Source organism: Narcine bancroftii, chromosome 11 (assembly GCF_036971445.1).
Source record: "Narcine bancroftii isolate sNarBan1 chromosome 11, sNarBan1.hap1, whole genome shotgun sequence".
NCBI classification, from domain to species: Eukaryota; Metazoa; Chordata; class Chondrichthyes; order Torpediniformes; family Narcinidae; genus Narcine; species Narcine bancroftii.
The window spans coordinates 60,927,717-60,945,271 of record NC_091479.1 but is presented as its reverse complement, the minus strand read 5'-3'; the positions used below and the strand labels follow the sequence as shown (position 1 = coordinate 60,945,271).

Here is a 17,555-nt window from a genome sequence, read left to right as displayed (position 1 = left end):
TTCGATGGGGGAAAAGGTGGAGCAAGTTGGACCTATGGAGCGGGTTTGAAAGAGCAGGTGTATACAGTGTCCTGAATTGCTTCCCCGACACCCCTCCCCTCCATAAACTGGAGAATTCTATGCCTCATTTTCCAGTTAGATTTTGGAACAGGAAGTTAGACATAGTTGCCATGAATGCAAGAAGATGGATTGAAATCCAGTTCTGTTGTTTGCTCTCATTCAAGCTCTCCTGATCGCTTTCTTCCCACAGCTGTCACTCCCTGCATCCGATGGCCCACGACTATTACGAAGCTGGCGATTACCTGCCCAACCTGGCACACGAGGGGGACCGAGCTGATGAAATGGAATACGAGGTAATGGCATGGACAGAAAAACTGATGAGAATATCACTGTGTCTGGCTCTTAATAACAATGGTCTACCATCGTTAGTGCGACTCCTCATTGACTAGGTCGGGTCGATAGCAATTAGAAAATTATTAGTTGTGTTGAGATAAAATCGATTGTGGGCAGAGGTGAGGTTACCTTTTAACAAAATCAACTATTTTTTTTAAAAGAAGAGCAAGCAACTGAAATTGTCAAGCAGGTTTTTATGGGTTGTAAAGTTCAACCCTTTTAGTGCGGGGATAATTCCAGTTATGTCTGATCTGCCAGAGCCTTTTTTTTTTGGCAAATGTGCCTGCAGTCAGTAGTTTGCCAGGTAATAATTTCACAAGATCTTGAACTCTGAAGCAATATATCAGATCGTAGAGTAGATGGTAACATGACAAGGCTGTCTTGGTATTAGTTGCCAATAATGGAAAGGCTGGGCCTTGTTGGCGGTCTGAATAGCAGTTTGAGCTTCTATTCTAGATCCTGTAATCTCCACTAATCGCACCATCACAGCTCTTAATTTAACATCAGCTGTGGTTTTACTGCCTGCGGCACAGCCTGCCGACTGGAATAAAGAGTGTTTGACATGAAATTTAAATGGAAGAGTGCCCTTTTCAGGCAGAAACCTCTTCAAATAAGAGGGTGAATAAAATATTACACAGTGGCTCATTCCACAACAGAAGGAGCTAAAACTGACAAAAGAAGGGAAATGATTGTACTCTTGTGAGTAATGGCAGAAGGAAAGATTCTTTTTTTTAATGGTTTTGCATTGTGACAACTTTGAAATTGTACTTTTTAATAAAGGAAGACATTTGTCTGAAAAGGTCGTGAATATCTCCAGTCATTTCACACTCTCCCTATAATGCTGGCAATTTTTCACTCTGGGGCACACAGGGAAGAAAGGATATGCATTGCCATTATACGAGTGTGACAAAAAACAAGAGATGATTGTGAGCGAACAAACTCATTCACCAAAATTCCTTACAGCGGAGGCTGGCTCGTGAGCCAGTTGTTCATTTGCCTGCTTCGCACCTCACAAAAGGAGGTTCAATGTGCAAAAGGGGCCGTCTTCCCCCACACGCAGAAAGGTGAACAAGACGTACGGCCGTGGAGGGTTCGAGAAGCGAAAGATCTAACACAGCACCTCAGCATGGCTTGTGGGAGTGCAGTCACGGATTGCTGCTCACGGGAATTCTCTATCTACAGGTGTGTGGTGGTATGAACTAAAAGGGCCACTTGTTTTTCTGGTTGCAAGACACCACCTGGCTACATTCATTTTAAGGCAGGTGACTGAGCGAAGGGAATGAACGGTCACCACACTGGCATTATTCCTTTCACCTGTCGTTTAAAGCCAGAGACGATTTCTCTTTAACTGTTGCCCTTGGTCCCTCTCAGCATGTTTTGCCTTGGGCGAGGAAGGTCACCGGGGATTGAGGGGGTGGGGGGGGATTGGCAGATGAATTGAACTGTCAGTATTCTGAGAAAGAGTGCAGTGCAGAAATGCACAGAATAATTTCGCTTCACTGACCTTTGTAAGTTCAGTGCTTCAGTGTCAATAATTTTATTAGCTCAAACCTGTCCAGTTGTTTTCTTTTGCCATCGACATTGTGTTCAACTGGTGGCCCAGGTTCAATCTCCAGGGAGGTAGGGTGGGGGGGTGGGGGGGTGGTGGAATGGTTTGGAGTTTGTACATTCTTCCAGTACATTCACTCAGTTGCCAGAGTGAATTTCCAGGTTGTTTAGCCGTTGTCCCAGGTGCACAAACAAGTGGTGGAACATGCGGGTAAATTGACGACAATGCCGAATGAATAAAGTAGGATCAAGTAGAATCAACTTGATGGTCAGTGAGGACCACTGCAAATGTAGCAGCAGGGCAGTTTGCATCTCATCTGGAGGGGCACCAATATCCTCGTGTGAAGGTTTGCATATGCTGCTCCTAGGGGTTTAAACTACTGATGCAGGGATGGAAAAAGATGCTGTTAAATCTGCCAACAAAGACAGAAAAATAAAAGTTGAGTAGGGGGAGTTGCATCTATTTCAATGCCAGGAATATTGGGTGAGCTTAGAGCATGGATCAGCTCATAGACACTGTGGCCATCAGTGAGACTTGGTTTCAGGAGGGGCAGGACTGGCAGCTCAATATTCCAGAGTTCCTTTGTTTCAGGTGTGATAGAGGAGGAGGGATAACAGGGTATTGCTCATCACAGACAGTGCTCAGACTCGGGAACTCACTGACTGAGGTTACAGTATACAGGTGGAATGAACTCATTAAAGGGATTGCTTTATTAACCACCTAATAGTCTGCGGGAATTGGAGGAGAAAATTTAACGAGAGATAGTTTCACAAAACACAAGGTTGTGGTGGGAGGTGTTTTTAACTTTCCACATATTGATTGGGATTACCATACTGTAAAAGGGCTGGATCCATTTTAGTTTGTCAAAGTGTTTGTAAGGGAAATGGACAGGTCTAGGCCTTAAGTTGAGTCTTTAAATTGGTGAAAGGTCAGCTTGCGGCAGGATCTGGACCAGCTAGAAAAATAGACTGCAAAATGGGCAGGTGGAATTTAATGCAAATGAGTGTGAGGTGTTGCATTTCAGGAAGACGAATCTGGGAAGTACTTGCACGATGAACGGTAGGGCATTGAGGAGTGCAGTAGAACATCAGGACATGGGAATGCAGGTATGGAGTTCTTTGAAAGTGGCATCACAGGTAAATATGTTTTTATAGAAAGCTTTTGACACATTGGCCTCCCTAAATCAGTGTGGTGTAGAGGAGTTGGGGTGTGGTTATGAAGAAGTTGTTTAAGACATTGGTGAGGCCAAATTTGGAGTGTTGTGTTCAGTTTTGGTCACCTACCAACAGGAAAGATATCTACAGGCAGAGAAATTTTTCATGCACTTGAAGGGCATGGTCACAGGGAAAGGTTAAACAATATTTGGAGAATGAGGGGAGATTTACATGGAACTTAGAACATCACAGCACAGAGTTGGCTCACGATGCTTTGCCAATCCATATACAAGAGGTCCTCACTTAACATTCTTGATACATTCTTGGAAAGTGCTACTTTAAGTGAAATAACCTTATAAACTATACAAATTTTATACCTTTGTAAAATACTGTAGTTTTTTTTTCTCAACAATGTTGTAACAATGTTATTCAAGGACTTACTCTTTACATACCAAAACAAACTAAACCCTCCCTACCTCATAACTCTCTGTTATACTTTCATCCATGTGGCTGTCTCTTAAATACCCCTATTATTCCAGCCTCCACCACCACCCCCATCAAGGCATTCCAGGCACCCACAGCTCTGTGTAAAAAAATGTTTCCCAAAACTTTCCTCCATTCTCTGGAGAGATGTCCTCTGGTGTTTGCTACTCTTGCCCTGGGAAAAAGGTGCTGGCTGTCTACTTTATCTATGCCTCTCATAATCTTGTAGGCCTCTATTAAGCCATCTCCTTTGACAGAGGCATAGATGGGGTAAATGCAAACAGATCTTTTGTACTGAGGTTGGTTGAGATATGATCTCAGGACATAAAAGGTGAAATGCTTAAGGGGAACATTCAGAGGCACTTCTTCACTCAGAAGGTGGTGAGATTGTGGAATGAGCTGCCAGCGGTGGTCATGGATTAGATTCAATTTTGACATTGAAAAGAAGATTGGGAGGGGTGTGGAGGATTAAGTTCCAGGTACAGTTCAATGGGACTATGCAGAATAAATAATGCAGCACAGATTAGATGGGTTGAAGGGCCTTTTTCTATTCTGTGGTATCCTATGGATCTAAGTGGGCCAAATGGCCTGCTTCTATGCTATATGACTTGACGAGTGCGGCATTCTTGGGATCTGAAGACAATTTTGTTTGGAGGCACACAGATGCTGGAATCTGAACCCAAACCTAATCTGCTGGGGGATGGCAGAGGGCTGAGCAGCACCAGTGGGAGAGAAAGAACGGTTGATGTTTCATGTCAGACCCCTTCAGAATGTTGAGGGAGAGAGAAGCCAGTGTAAAGAGGACAGAGTGAAGAGTAGGCTAGAGGCCCATTTGGGTTTTGGTACACCAGAGCATAATGGTCAGGGGTGATAAATTGGCGGACTAAGGGGGACAGGGGCATGATAAACCAAGGGGTCAGGTGGAGGAAGGTTAGACACTAAGGGGGGAGTGGGTGATGAGAAGACAAAGGCTGCCAAAGCTGGTATCCGATGAGAAATAAATGACCATGGAGGTACAGAGAGAGAACTGAAGTTGGGGTGGGAGTGGGGAGTGAGAGAGTGGAGGAATCCAGGGGGGGAATGGGAATGGATTCAAAGAGGAGGTTCAGAGAGAGGTGGGTGGGGATGGAGACAAAAAAAAGGAAGTGAAGTATGGAGAAAGCAAGAGGGTGGAATTAGAAAGCTCTATGTTCATAGCTGTGGGCTGTCAACTGCCCATGTTAAGTCTGAGGTGTTCCTCCAGAGTGCGTTGTGCCTCAGTGGAGAGGATCAAGGACAGAGAGGTCAGTGTGGAAATGGGAAGGTCGAGTGGAAATTAAATGCAACCGCGAGCTCAGGAAAACCATTTGCAGACAGAGCGGATGGTTAGGTTGGTTGTTTTCCCAAGCTGGGGCCAGAACCTGTGTGGGTGAAGGAAAAGAAGATTCCCTCTCCACAGATTTGTTTCTGTGGGGGATGAAGTGTTGCAATGAGACAGTGAGAAGGCAGGCATCTGTGTTCCTGGTCCAGCACCCTATTCAGTGCCTCCTCTGGCTCGCCGAGCCAGAGTATCCTACCCTCGTCAGTTTCACGCCATTTTCACGTTGTCCTCCTGCTGTGTCCTCATTGACCATCAAGGAAGGAATGAGCGGGTCCGCCTTTGAAATCAGAAGCTGTTTCTCTGCAGCACAACAGAATCATTCCAATCTCACTGTTTGTGCATGTGGATCATAATATTGACATTGATGCAAACAGTGGCCAGCCTTTATAAATCTGTGGGCATTCCATTTTCCCCAATATGTTGTCAAATGAAGTGAAATCCCATCATTCTCTTTTAAGTCAATGGCTGTGGCAGGCAAAAATTGGGATTGTAGCAATCTTGGTACCGACCCTAGCCAACAGTCAAATCACACGGAGCAGCATGGAGTAATGTCCTGGGGTTATGATTTCTGGCATGGATGAGGAAAGAAACAAAATGGCTTTGGTTAGTGCATGGAACTTGGTCTCTGCAATCAGGTGAGGATGACATTGAGTTAGTTAAACGAGATTCTACAGATGCTGGGGTCAAGTGCAAACCACAGACGCACTGTAGGAACTCAGCTGGACACGCAGCATCCATGGAAAGTAAAGGGTAACCATTGTTTTAGCACAGACTAGATAGGCATGTTTCTTTGCTGAGGTGTTCTCTGCTTCTGTGGGAGGACTCGGGCCCCAAACATTTCCTCCCACCGTTCATTGAGTGTGATTGGCTGGCATGGACTCGTGGGCCGAAATGATCTGTTACCAATGCTGTATGTCTAAATTTTAATTTTAAAATCGCGTTGGCAACAGGCTCTGTTTACCCGTGTAAACAGGTCAGAGCCTGAAAACCATAGAATGGAACAGCACTGTTAGTCCAATTATTCTGCCTAGTCCCATTGACCTGACCATAGATCTTCATACCCCTCCCACCATGTCCCTATCTAAATTGTTCTACAATGTCAAATGCGTGGCAGCTTGGGCCACACTCCTCCCACTCTCTGCGGAAAGAAGTTCCTATAATGTCCCCTTTAAACATCTCAACTTTCTTGTCTCACCCAAGTGGAAAAAGCCTTTTTGCAGAGACTCATATCTTTCCCCTTCCCTAATAATTCTGTGGACCCCTATCAAATCTTCCCTTGTTCTTCAACGCACCAGGGAATAAAGTCTGAACCTTTTTGAGGAGAGGATATTATTTAGGCAACTTTGTCTCCTATCACTGGTAATCATTTTTGATTTCAAGTAGTGAAAAGCCACGGGAAGTTTTGAAAGACATAAAATTGTGGAACGTAAAGCAGAGTGAGATCAATAATTGGGAGAGAGAACAGTATGACAGGATAGTCTGAGAGGGAGTTCAGAAGCCAAGGGAAGGGAGATCAGCCTATAGCAAGAACAAGTCCTGGCAAAGCCTCTGTAACCAAGGCTGTGATTTAGCGAATGAATGCTCTTTATCGCCAGTGCCAAGAAACCTGATTTACTCTCTGAAATTTAGAATAAAACTGCCATTATTGCTGATTGGCTTGAGTTATTCTTCAACCTTTTGTGCTTGTTCACACAAGAGGTAAAGCAAGCTTCCAAATGAATAGGCTCATCTTGTTATCAGCATACCCTGGTGCTACGTGAAGATTAGAGGAATCAGATGAATTAATTGCCAATGATCTGCTTTGCGCAAATAAAAGGACCGAATTAAAAAAAATTAATTTGCCAGCTCTATATATCAGAGCCAAAAATGCAGCCTTCTCAGTGGTTAATTGTACAAAGCAGCTGGGGGAAAAAAGCGATGCATTGTGTTGATGGAATGTTTATGCTCAGTAAATTATGCCCATGTTTACAATCGCTCTCTGCAAAATGCTGACATTTAATGCACCTGTGACAGTTGTCGTCCATAGCTGTCACTGGTAATGAATTTCCCAATTTACTTAGCGGCCTCTCACCAACACTCCCCTCCCCTCCCCAATCATCTGTGATACCAGCTGGGGAAAGAAAAGGAGGCAAGTGGCTCAGAAAACACAAACAAGTGTGTCAGGGTTCTCCAATTTTGGGGTTTTTTTTCGAGGCCTGTTAGGAAATGATTTAAGAGTCAGAGGTGGGAGTGAGGCCTGGTGTGTGGGACCATCTGATCGTACGGGCTATTGGTGTGCAACAAAAAGCAGCAACGCTCTTCATCTGTTTGGGGAAACAGGGGCTAACCTCTTGCTCCAATGCCTGACTTTGGCTGTCTCGTAGAGGTTTCTGTGTTTCACGGCTCGCTTTTTCTCCCTTTTTTGTAATTAACTATGTTTTTTTTCAATCGCATCACTCCATTCTTCTCTCTCTTTTTCGTTCTAATTTTTCTTCTTCCTTTTGTCTTTCAGTCCAGATCCATTTTGCCTTCGGCTTCGCGAGTTTTTCATTGCCTCTCCCCCCTCTTCTCCTTTGCCCGCACCTTCCCTCTTTGCAGTCCCCACCTCCCCTCTCCTTCCGACTCCCCATGTCTCAAGTTCCTTTTTTTCCTTCCAGCCACCGCTTTTTGTTTGTTTCCCATTCGTTTTTCTTTCTCAGCACTGCGCTAATTGCAGGGGATGATGTCTCTTGCCTGCCGTGTAATGACTCTGTAAGCTGATTTATAAAGAGGGATCTCGCTCCTTTATATTGTCAGCTCCTGGCTCAAGCCATTCACCAACAACAGGCAGTGTTGCCATTTTGTGTGTTCACACCATATTCAACACGTCCAATTAAATGAACACTTCTGCTCACAGTGGATTGATATTCAAATTTGTTTTTGTCCCTGAATCTCGATTGTAATGGCTTAGCGATTTCCAGATAAGCTGTCAGTCACATTGCAACCTGCTTAATTAGGCGAGTTTTAATTGCAATCCTGGACACATCCGTCATTGTGAGAAGCGGTGATTCCCTGTGATGGAGAGGGCAGCTCCTGTGAGTGAGCAGGTGACAGAGAGCGCTGTCCAAGATTCTCTGTCGATTCAGCTTTCAATTGAGATCCGACTTGTTGTTTGTTCCTTTCCACATCGAACAGCAGCTTGTTGGCTAGGTCGTCTGTTGGATTTTAGATTTTGTTTACTAAGTTCGAAAATCAGGCAAAATATTTCAGAAAAATATATCCTTGGGAGAAAAAAATCAGCAAGTTGCAGGGTCCTTTGCAGGGTCCCAATAAACAGCATTGGTGACATTAGAAAGCAGTTTACAGATTTTAAACTAATCTTCACAACTTTGGATCCAATGTATCTTGATGTTTCTGTTGTGGTGCAGTGGTTCCATGAATATTCACTGCCTCTCTCCAACACGTACCAGAAGCCCCATATGTCTGTCTTTCTGTCTGTCTGTCTGTCTCTCTCTCTCTCCCTTCCTCGCCCTTGCTCACACACTCTCTCTCTCATTCATTCTCCTCTCTCTCCTCTCCCCTCTTTCCTCTTTCTCACTCACTCATATATATCTCCTCTCTCCCCTCTCCCTTCTCCTCTCTCTTCCCTCTCATCTGTCTCTCTTGTATCTCGCTCTACATCCTTTCTCTCTCTCCCCGTCATTCCCTTTCTCTCCCATCCATCACTCACTCTCTCTCTCTCGCTCCCTCTCTCTCTCTCTTTCTCTCTCTCTCTCTCTCTCTCTCTCCATGAAAGCTTTATGCCTGGCAAATGGAGATGGGTTCCAGTTCTCCTCCGAAGAGAGTTCTCTGAGAGTCTGTCTCACTGCTCCCCCTCTGTTATCCTAGCACGTTTATGTATTGCACTTGACCCCAACACCTGCAGTGTTCCTTGTCTGCATTTGGTATGCAGCAGGGAGGAATAAGATGTGAGATGTGGGGATCGGGCTCTAAATCTTTCCATAATTAATGAGCTGGATAAACTCAATCTGGCGCTGAGTATGCAGACCTGGAGCAGGTGTAGGCCTATGGATCGACCAATCCTATTCTACCCTTTACACCATTCCCATCTCACTCTCACAGTTGCTTTCCCACTCTCCCGTACCTCTCCATATTTATCCAGTGACTTCATCTGTACAGCTCTCTGAACTTCCTCACATTTGTTCAAAATGGGACAGATGAGAAGCTTCACCCAAATGGTGTGATGAAGCAATGAACAATGATTAATTCTCTGGTGTGTGAAGGTGGAGTCACTCCATAATGTTACTGGTTGAATCTGGGCAGATTGGATAGTCTAGGGTTATACTAATTTGAATTTAGAAGAACAAGAGGGGATCGCTGAGTCAAATAGCTTTCTGACGGGGCTAGACAGGTAATTTTGCAGATGAGGCAAAGGTTGGAGGTGTTATGGATGGGTTGTCATAGGTTACAACATGATATGGCAGGATGCAGAGCTGGGCGGGCAAGTGGCAGATGGAGTTAAATCTAGATAAGTGATAAGTGTTGCACTTTGGATGGTCGAACTTGAAGGTGGTCAGCGGCAGAATTCGTAACAGTGCGGAGGAGCAGAGATCTTGGGGTCCAGGTCCTCAGACCTCTCAAGGTTGTCATGCAAGTTGATACGGTGATTAACATGTATGGTGTGCTGGCCTTCAGTAGTCAGGGGATTGAGTTCCAAGAACCGTGAGGTAATGTTACAACTCTATAAACCTCTGGTTACACCACACTTGGAGTATTGTGTTCAGTTCTGGGTTACAGGAATATGCTTTGGAGAGGGTGCAGAGGATATTTACCAGGATGTTGCTTCGATTATTGGAGAACATGAGGCAAAGATTGACAGAGCTTGGGCTTTTCTCTTTGGAGCGACAAAGGATGAGAGGTAATTTGATAGAGGTATGCAAGATTATGATGGGCCTAGATAGGGTGGATGGCAAGCACTTTTTTCTGGAGGCAACAAAGCAAATACCAGAGAATATCTGTTTAAGTTGATGGGAGGTAGGTTTGAGGGAGATGTCAGAGTAAGCTTTTATTCACTCATAGAATGGTGGTGGCTGGAATGCATTCCAGGGTTGATGGGGGGGGGGAGTGGGGGTAGGGGAGACTGGTACAATAAGGACATTCCAAAGGCTCTAAGACAGGCACATGGATGTAAGAAAATAGAGGGTATGGATGTGAGGGAGGGAAAATTTAGATCGCTGTAGAGTAGGTTTACATGGATCGGCAAAACATCATGGAAGTTCTAGAACTCCCAGCCAGAGACTATTGTCCTTTCTTTTAAAAATATTTTTTATTGACTATATAACAAGTAAATCCTACACACAAAGTGCAGACCCAATAACCTGCATCTGAATATTAAATAAACAAAAAAGATGGTTGTCGACTTCAGGAGGGCCCAGGGGGCCATGCTCTGCTGACCATTGACAGCTCCACCGTTGGGGTCATCAAGAGTATCAAGTTCCTCGGAGTGCACTTGGCGGAGAATCTCTCCTGGTCCCTTAACACCAGCTCCATAGCCAAGAAAGCCCAGCAGCGCCTCTACTTCCTGAGAGGGCTGAGGGAAGTCCATCTCCCACCCTCCATCCTCACTATGTTCTACAGAGGATGTATCGAGTGCATCCTGTGCAACTGCATCACCGCCTGGTTTGGAAGCTGTACCTCTTCACACCACAAGACCCTGCAGAGGATAGTGAAGTCAGGGGAAAAGATCATAGAACATAGAAGATAGGAGCAGGAGTAGGTCATTCGACCCTTCGAGCCTGCTCCGCCATTCAATGAGATCTTAAAGTTCAGTACCCCGTCCCCGCCTTCTCTCCGTAACCTTTAATACCCTTATACTGAAGAAATATATCTAATTCCCTCTTAAATATATTTAATGAACCTGCCTCTACTGCCCTCTGTGGCAATGAATTCCACAGATTCACCACCCTCTGGGTCAAAAATTTCCTCCTCATCTCGGTCCTAAATGGTTTGCCTATTATCCTCAAACCATGGCCCCGGGTTCTGGATTTTCCCATCATTGGAAACATCCCATCTGCATCCATTCTGTCCAGTCCTGCCAGAATTTTATATGTCTCTATGAGATCCCCTCTCAATCTTCTAAACTCCAGCGAGTACAATCCCAATTTGCGCAATCTTTCCTCATAAGTCATTCCTGCCATTCCAGGCATCAGCCTGGTGAATCGCCTCTGCACTCCCTCCATTGCAAGAACATCCTTCCTTAGATAAGGTGACCAAAACTGCACACAATACTCCAGGTGGGGTCTCACCAAGGCCCTGTAGAGCTGCAGTAAGGTATCCTTGTTCCTATACTCAAACCCTCTTGATATGAAGGCCAACAAACCATTTGCCTTTTTAACCGCCTGCTGTACCTGCATGCTCGCCTTCAGAGACTGGTGTACAAGTACCCCCAGGTCTCTCTGCACTTCCCCATCTCTTAATCTATTGCCATTCAAATAGTAATCTGCCCTCCGGTTTGTATTACCAAAATGGATAACCTCACATTTATCCACATTGTAGTGCATTTGCTATGTATCCAAATCACACTGGAGCTTCCTGACCCCCTCTTCCGTGCACACAACCCCTCCTAGCTTAGTGTCATCTGCAAATTTGGAGATATTACATCCAATCCCCTCATCCAGATCATTAATGTTAATTGTGAACAGCTGGGGTCCCAGTACAAGATCCCTGTGGCACCCCACTGGTCACCGCCTGCCACTCAGAAAATGAGCCATTTATCCCAACTCTCTGTCTTCTACCTGCCAGCCAGTTCTCAATCCACATCAATACTTTTCCCCCAATCCCATGAGCCTTGATTTTGGAAGCCAATCGTTTATGCGGGACCTTATCGAAGGCCTTTTGGAAGTCCAGGTACACCACATCCACATCCCCATCTATTTTACTTGTCACCATCTCAAAGAATTCCAATAGATTTGTCAAGCACGATTTACCTTTTGTAAATCCATGTTGGCTCCGTCCGATCCCTTCTCTGCTAGTCATATGCTCCGCTATTACATCCTTAATAATGGATTCCATCATTTTGCCCACTACTGATGTAAGGCTCACCGGCCTATAATTCCCCGTTTTTTCTCTACCCCCCTTTTTAAATAGTGGGGTAACATTAGCTACCCTCCAATCCATGGGTACTGATCCTGAGTCTATCGAGTTCTGGAAAATAATTCTTAAAGCTTCCTGAAGTACCCTAGGATGTAGATTATCAGGCCCTTGGGATTTATCTGCCTTCAATCCCATCAATTTCCCCAAGACCATGTCCTTAGAGATACTGATTTCTTTCAGTTCCTCCCTTGCATTAGTCTATGTTTCCCAACATCCTTGGGAGGTTATTTGTATCCTCTCTTGTAAAAACAGAACTAAAGTAAGATTGTTTGGGGCTTCTCTTCCTACCATGAAGGACATCGACAACACTCGATGCAGGCGAAAGGCAATAAATATTGTGAAGGACTCCACACACTTCTCATGTAAACTGATCTCCCTTCTGCCATCTGGAAGGAGGTATTGTACCACTTGGGCCCTAACGTCCAGATTGGGCAACAGATTTTTTCCCCCAGGCCATCAGACTCCTGAACTCCCAGAACTTACATGCATTGAGTACCTTAGTGCCAGGGACCCTTACAGTATACATCTTAATAGTTAATAATTTGTGTTTAAATTCTATTCTAACTTATATTTATGTAAATATGTTCTATGGTCCTGGAGAAACACTATCTCGTCTTTACCGTGCGAGCAGGGTAACTTGACTTGATCTAATATAGCAAACAACAGGTCCTATCGTATACGTAACATATTAAATGTATAATATAAATCAAAATCCTCTCCATTATTGTTATTTAACTTATTTCTTTAAAACACCAAATTCTATCAGTATGGTAATTAACAGTTTACCCCTTTCTCATAAAATATCCCAATATAGATCAGGATAAAAAATAGATAGGACTAAAATTAAACAATCCCTTTATATAAACAAAGGGTAAATTCTATTTTAATTAATGATATGATCTATGACAACCAAATTTAAACCAATATTTGACAAATTAGTCTAAAAAAAACAAGAAAACAAAAATCCTCCGACTAATCTAACCCCTCCCAATAACCAAGGTTAACTTATAGGATTGTAAAGATATGGATCGAATAGCGACAGAGAGTTTCCGGAGCATCCAGACTCCTTAAATCTTCCAATTATGTTAGTAATCTCCCACATCTTGTCAAATTGAAACTTTCTATCTTTACCGTAGTATCTCATTTTCTCCAAGCTTAAACAGGACATAACATCATGTACCCACTGAGCGTAAGGTGGAGAGTCATCTTCCCATTTCATTAAAATTGCTTGTCTGGCTATCAACAAGGTAAAGGTTAAAAAATTTCTCGCAGTTGAAGTCAAGACTCTGTCCTCTTCTCGAGAAAAGCCAAACAAAGCAATGAGAAGTCATGGTTCTAATATAATCCTTAAAATCTTTGATAAACAGAGCCAATTGTTGAGTCAGTCAAGTGTGGTCCTATGAAGTGAGGGTATCAAAGGGCTACAGAGAGAAAGCAGGAAGCTGTGATGTCAGGGCAGTCAATGTGCAACAACACCACAATGCCTTGAAGCTGGATGCTTTTGTCAACGGGATTGACTCCAGTTACATCCGACAGAGGCTGCTGGAGACAGAGCCCTTAACCTACGACCAGGCAGTCACTCTAGCCAAAACACTGAGAAGTGCCATGCGGTCCAGTGAAATGCTAGAAACCGAAAAGGAAACATCCAGGAGTGCTGGAACCCGAAGGAAAAAAAAGGACAAACTGCTGAAAAATGCTACTTCTGTGATAAGAGCTGGCACCCCAGACAGAAGTGCCCGGCTCGATTTGCTACCTGCAGCTATTGTGGGAAACTCGGCCACTTTGCTAAAGCGTGTAAGGCGAAAAGTACTCTCACTGATAAGAAGAAAAGCACCAAGAAAATGTGTCCTGGAGCTTCAGGAATGGAAGACAACTGTGAAAAGGGGGAATCTTCAGATGAGCAGGCTGAATCGACTTCAAGTGACAGCGAGGTGAGATCCCCTGTGATACCTCAATTGACTGTAAAGCTTGGGGGATGTTACGGACTGGAACGGTCAACTATGAAGGGGGAGGTGAATGGTGAGACTCTTGATTGTCTAATAGACTCGGGGAGTACTGACAGCTACATCCACGAGAGGGTTGCCAGAGCCTTAAATTTGCGGAGATATCCAGCGAACCGAAAGATATCGATGGCTTGTAGTGAACTTAAAAAAATTGTATGGGACAAATATAAAGTTACTTTAAATTTGAAGAGACATTGCCTTGCTGATGTGTGGCTCTTTATTATGCCGGAGCTCTGCGCCCCTGTGTTACTGAGGTTAGATATTCAATCTCAGATGAACAGTGTAGTGTTAAATTTCGGTGGGCCACTACCCACACTTACCATCCCCGCACTATTTACTGTGGTCTGTCCGCATTAAAGATCAAAGCTCCTTCCCTTTTCAGTGATTTATCCCCTGAGTGCCAGCCAATTGCCACTAAAGCTGTTCTTACAGCAAAGAGGATCGTGAGTTTATCAAAGTGGAGACCCAGAGACTGCTTAAAGAGGGAGTAATTGAACCTAGTAAGAGTCTGTGGCGGGCCCAATTGGTAGTCGTGAAAAATCACACTAAGAGACGACTGGTTATTGACTACAGCCAGACAATCAACCGTTACACGAACCTGGATGCCTAACCCCTGCCACGCATCAATGAAATGATTAATCAGATAGCGTAATACAAAGTGTACTCCACTATCGACCTCAAAGCAGCTTATCACCAAATCCTCATTAAGAAAATGGAATGGCCCTATGCGGCTTTTGAGGCTGATGGGGGGTTATACCAGTTTAAAAGCGTACCTTTTGGGGTCACTAATGGTGTGTCCGTGTTTCAGAGGGAAATGGATAAGATTGTTAGGACGTATGAGTTACAGGGCACGTTTCCCTATCTGGATAATGTCACTCTCTGTGGGAAAACACAGGCTGAAATTTTTAGCAACAGCTAAACACCTTACATTTAACAAGGGCAAATGTGTGTTCAACGCGACAGAGCTACCCATTCTGGGCTACATTGTCCACAAGGGCGAAATCCGCCCCGACCCGGAAAGAATGGCCCCCCCTTAAGAAGTTACCACCCCCAGACTCAGCAAAAGCCCTTAAAAGGTGTATGGGATTCTTTTCCTACTACTGCAAATGGGTTTGGGACTACGCCACGAAGGCACGCCCTCTGTTTGACATTAAATCTTTTCCTCTCTCTCCAAGGGCCTTGAAGGCTTTCAAGAGAATTAAAACTGATATTGCCAAAGCTGCACTCTCGTCCATTGACGAGGATGTCCCATTCCGAGTGGAAACTGATGCCTCAGATTGTGCCTTGGCAGGAACCCTTCATCAAAAGGGCAGACCTGTGGCATTCTTCTCCCGCACGTTACGCGGACCTGAACTTAAACATCCTACCATTGAAAAAGAACTCAAGGCTATTATTGAAGCTGTTCGCTACTGGAGACACTTTCTAGCCGGCAGAAAAAATTACTCTTGTCACTGATCAGAAATCTGTAGCCTACATGTTCAGTACTAAACACAAAAGTAAAATCAAGAACGATAAGATGGCACGCTGGCGAATAGAACTCTCAACTTATAATTATGAGATCCAGTACAGACCGGGCAGGTGAAGTGATCCCTCTGACGCATTGTCACGATCTGCAAATAAAATTGAAGTGCCAGTTGATGAACTAGACAAAGACAATGTGGTCAAACAATAATCATGGCTTTTAGTAGCAGAAACTCAATAATGAAAGACAATAGGTGCGTACATAGTTATACCCAAGGAGAGTGTCCCTAACAGTAGAGGTGGTGCACAGCCAATGTTAGTACAGCAAGGCTCGCCAGAGGGGAGACAGGCAGCTTGGCAGACATTCACCACAAAGGTGACTGAGGTGGCAGGATCAGCCACGATCATATTAAATGGTGGAGCAGGTTCGACGTGCTGATTGGGTTCTCCTGCTCCCCTTGTCATTGTTTCTATGAATCACTGCTCCTCCTTGTTCTCCTTCGATCCTTTCCCTCTTTCCCTGACTTTGGTCACACCTTTCTTGGACGGTGCTTTCTTTTGACGCGAAATCAATGTAATCTAGTAGCATTTTCAGTTCATTTAAAGCATGCAATTGTTTGATCATAAATTCAGCAGTGTGAGTTTTAGCATGGAGAGAAAGGTTTGTCACCCCCCCCCCCCCACCAACCTTAATTGGGTCCCCCTTGCCCAATTGCCGCACTGGGTTTGATCACAATAGAGCACTCCTGGAAGCTGCAGAGCTCTCCTCTGAAGCTAAATAAGTCATACTCTTAAACATCAATGAGATGAAGTCTGATTTCTCCTGGATTTGCTAGGAGCAGCACGTGTGCCAAATCCGCAGCATTTCAGAGGCAGGACGATGGAACAAAGTGAAAGCAATAACTTGGAGAGTAATCATTTGTGTGTTCACAGGAGGTGGAACTCCGCCGCATCAGCAGCCAGGAGAAGTTGGGGTTGACAGTCTGCTACAGAACAGATGACGACGAAGACGACAGCGGAATCTACGTCAGCGAGGTAAAGTCACCACAGAACGGCACAAGCCAACACTGTCCTTCAGTAGCTCGGGGACTAGCAACACGCTAAGCCCCATCTGCGTTGCCCGAGTAATATGATTGTTCCAGTCCATTTATTTCAAGCAAGCACCTCAATAGTGTGCATCGTCAGAGGGAGAAAGAATGAAATGATAGAAGCTAAGTTGACAGCACCCAGCTGCCCGGCCCATGCACAAAGGTCTTATCAAGCAACAGCAAAGGTTCTAAATCCAGGACATGGGCCAGTCAGGAAAATGCTGCAGCTTGAAAGCAGTGTTAATAATTGTGAGGTCCGGTTTGAGGCTCTGCCCACCCACTTTGTGACGCTGTGCTTGCCTCTCTGGTAAGGCACATCTTTGGGGAGAAGATGAAAGGAAGAGCTCCACCTTTTCAACTTCAAGTTTATTGTCATCTGACTGTACATGTACAATCAAACGAAACAGCGTTTCAGGACCACGGGGCACACACATACACACAGCGCAGGGCAATCGCATATATATGCAGGAAGATATAATTTAAAATAAATAGATATAAGTGTTTTGGAATGATTTACTTGGTTACAGGATACTGTTCATCAATCTTACAGCCTGTGGGAAGAAGAGGTTAGTCCCAGCCTGGCTGTCCACTTGTACCAACATAGTTGCTTTTCATTCTCTGAAGGAAATGCATCCGTCCAATCAGCACTCGTAGATCGCTTCCCAACACCACCCCACCCCCAAATGTCATCATTTCGGTTCTCCTGTTGTAGTGACGTCAAGGAAACGTGCTTTGTCGGACCCAACGCTGTTTTTTAAAACAAGGTGATTTGGAGCACGTGCACAGATTGCCATCGCTGGGGAGGGGGAGAGAGAGAGAGATTGAAGAGGGAGAGTGAGCGACAGCAATCTACGCACGCGTTCCAAATCACAACGTAGGTTGGCAAGTGGCGCCGCTGCCCCTAGTTACCCGGTGCAATCCTGGGCTCCCGGCAGAAGCGAGGCCGTCAGTCTC

At 44.7% G+C, this 17,555-nt stretch overlaps 1 protein-coding gene across 1 annotated transcript in view; it reads left to right on the top strand.

Moving 5' to 3' along the window:
• Positions 1 to 17,555, top strand: part of LOC138745796 (E3 ubiquitin-protein ligase PDZRN3-like) — a 496,353-nt gene that overhangs the window by 452,961 nt on the left and 25,837 nt on the right. Inside the window, exons 5-6 of the mRNA XM_069903108.1 lie at positions 251 to 353; positions 16,447 to 16,548. Of these exons, the coding sequence (XP_069759209.1) occupies positions 251 to 353; positions 16,447 to 16,548 (205 nt within the window). The remainder of the gene's footprint in view (positions 1 to 250; positions 354 to 16,446; positions 16,549 to 17,555) is intronic.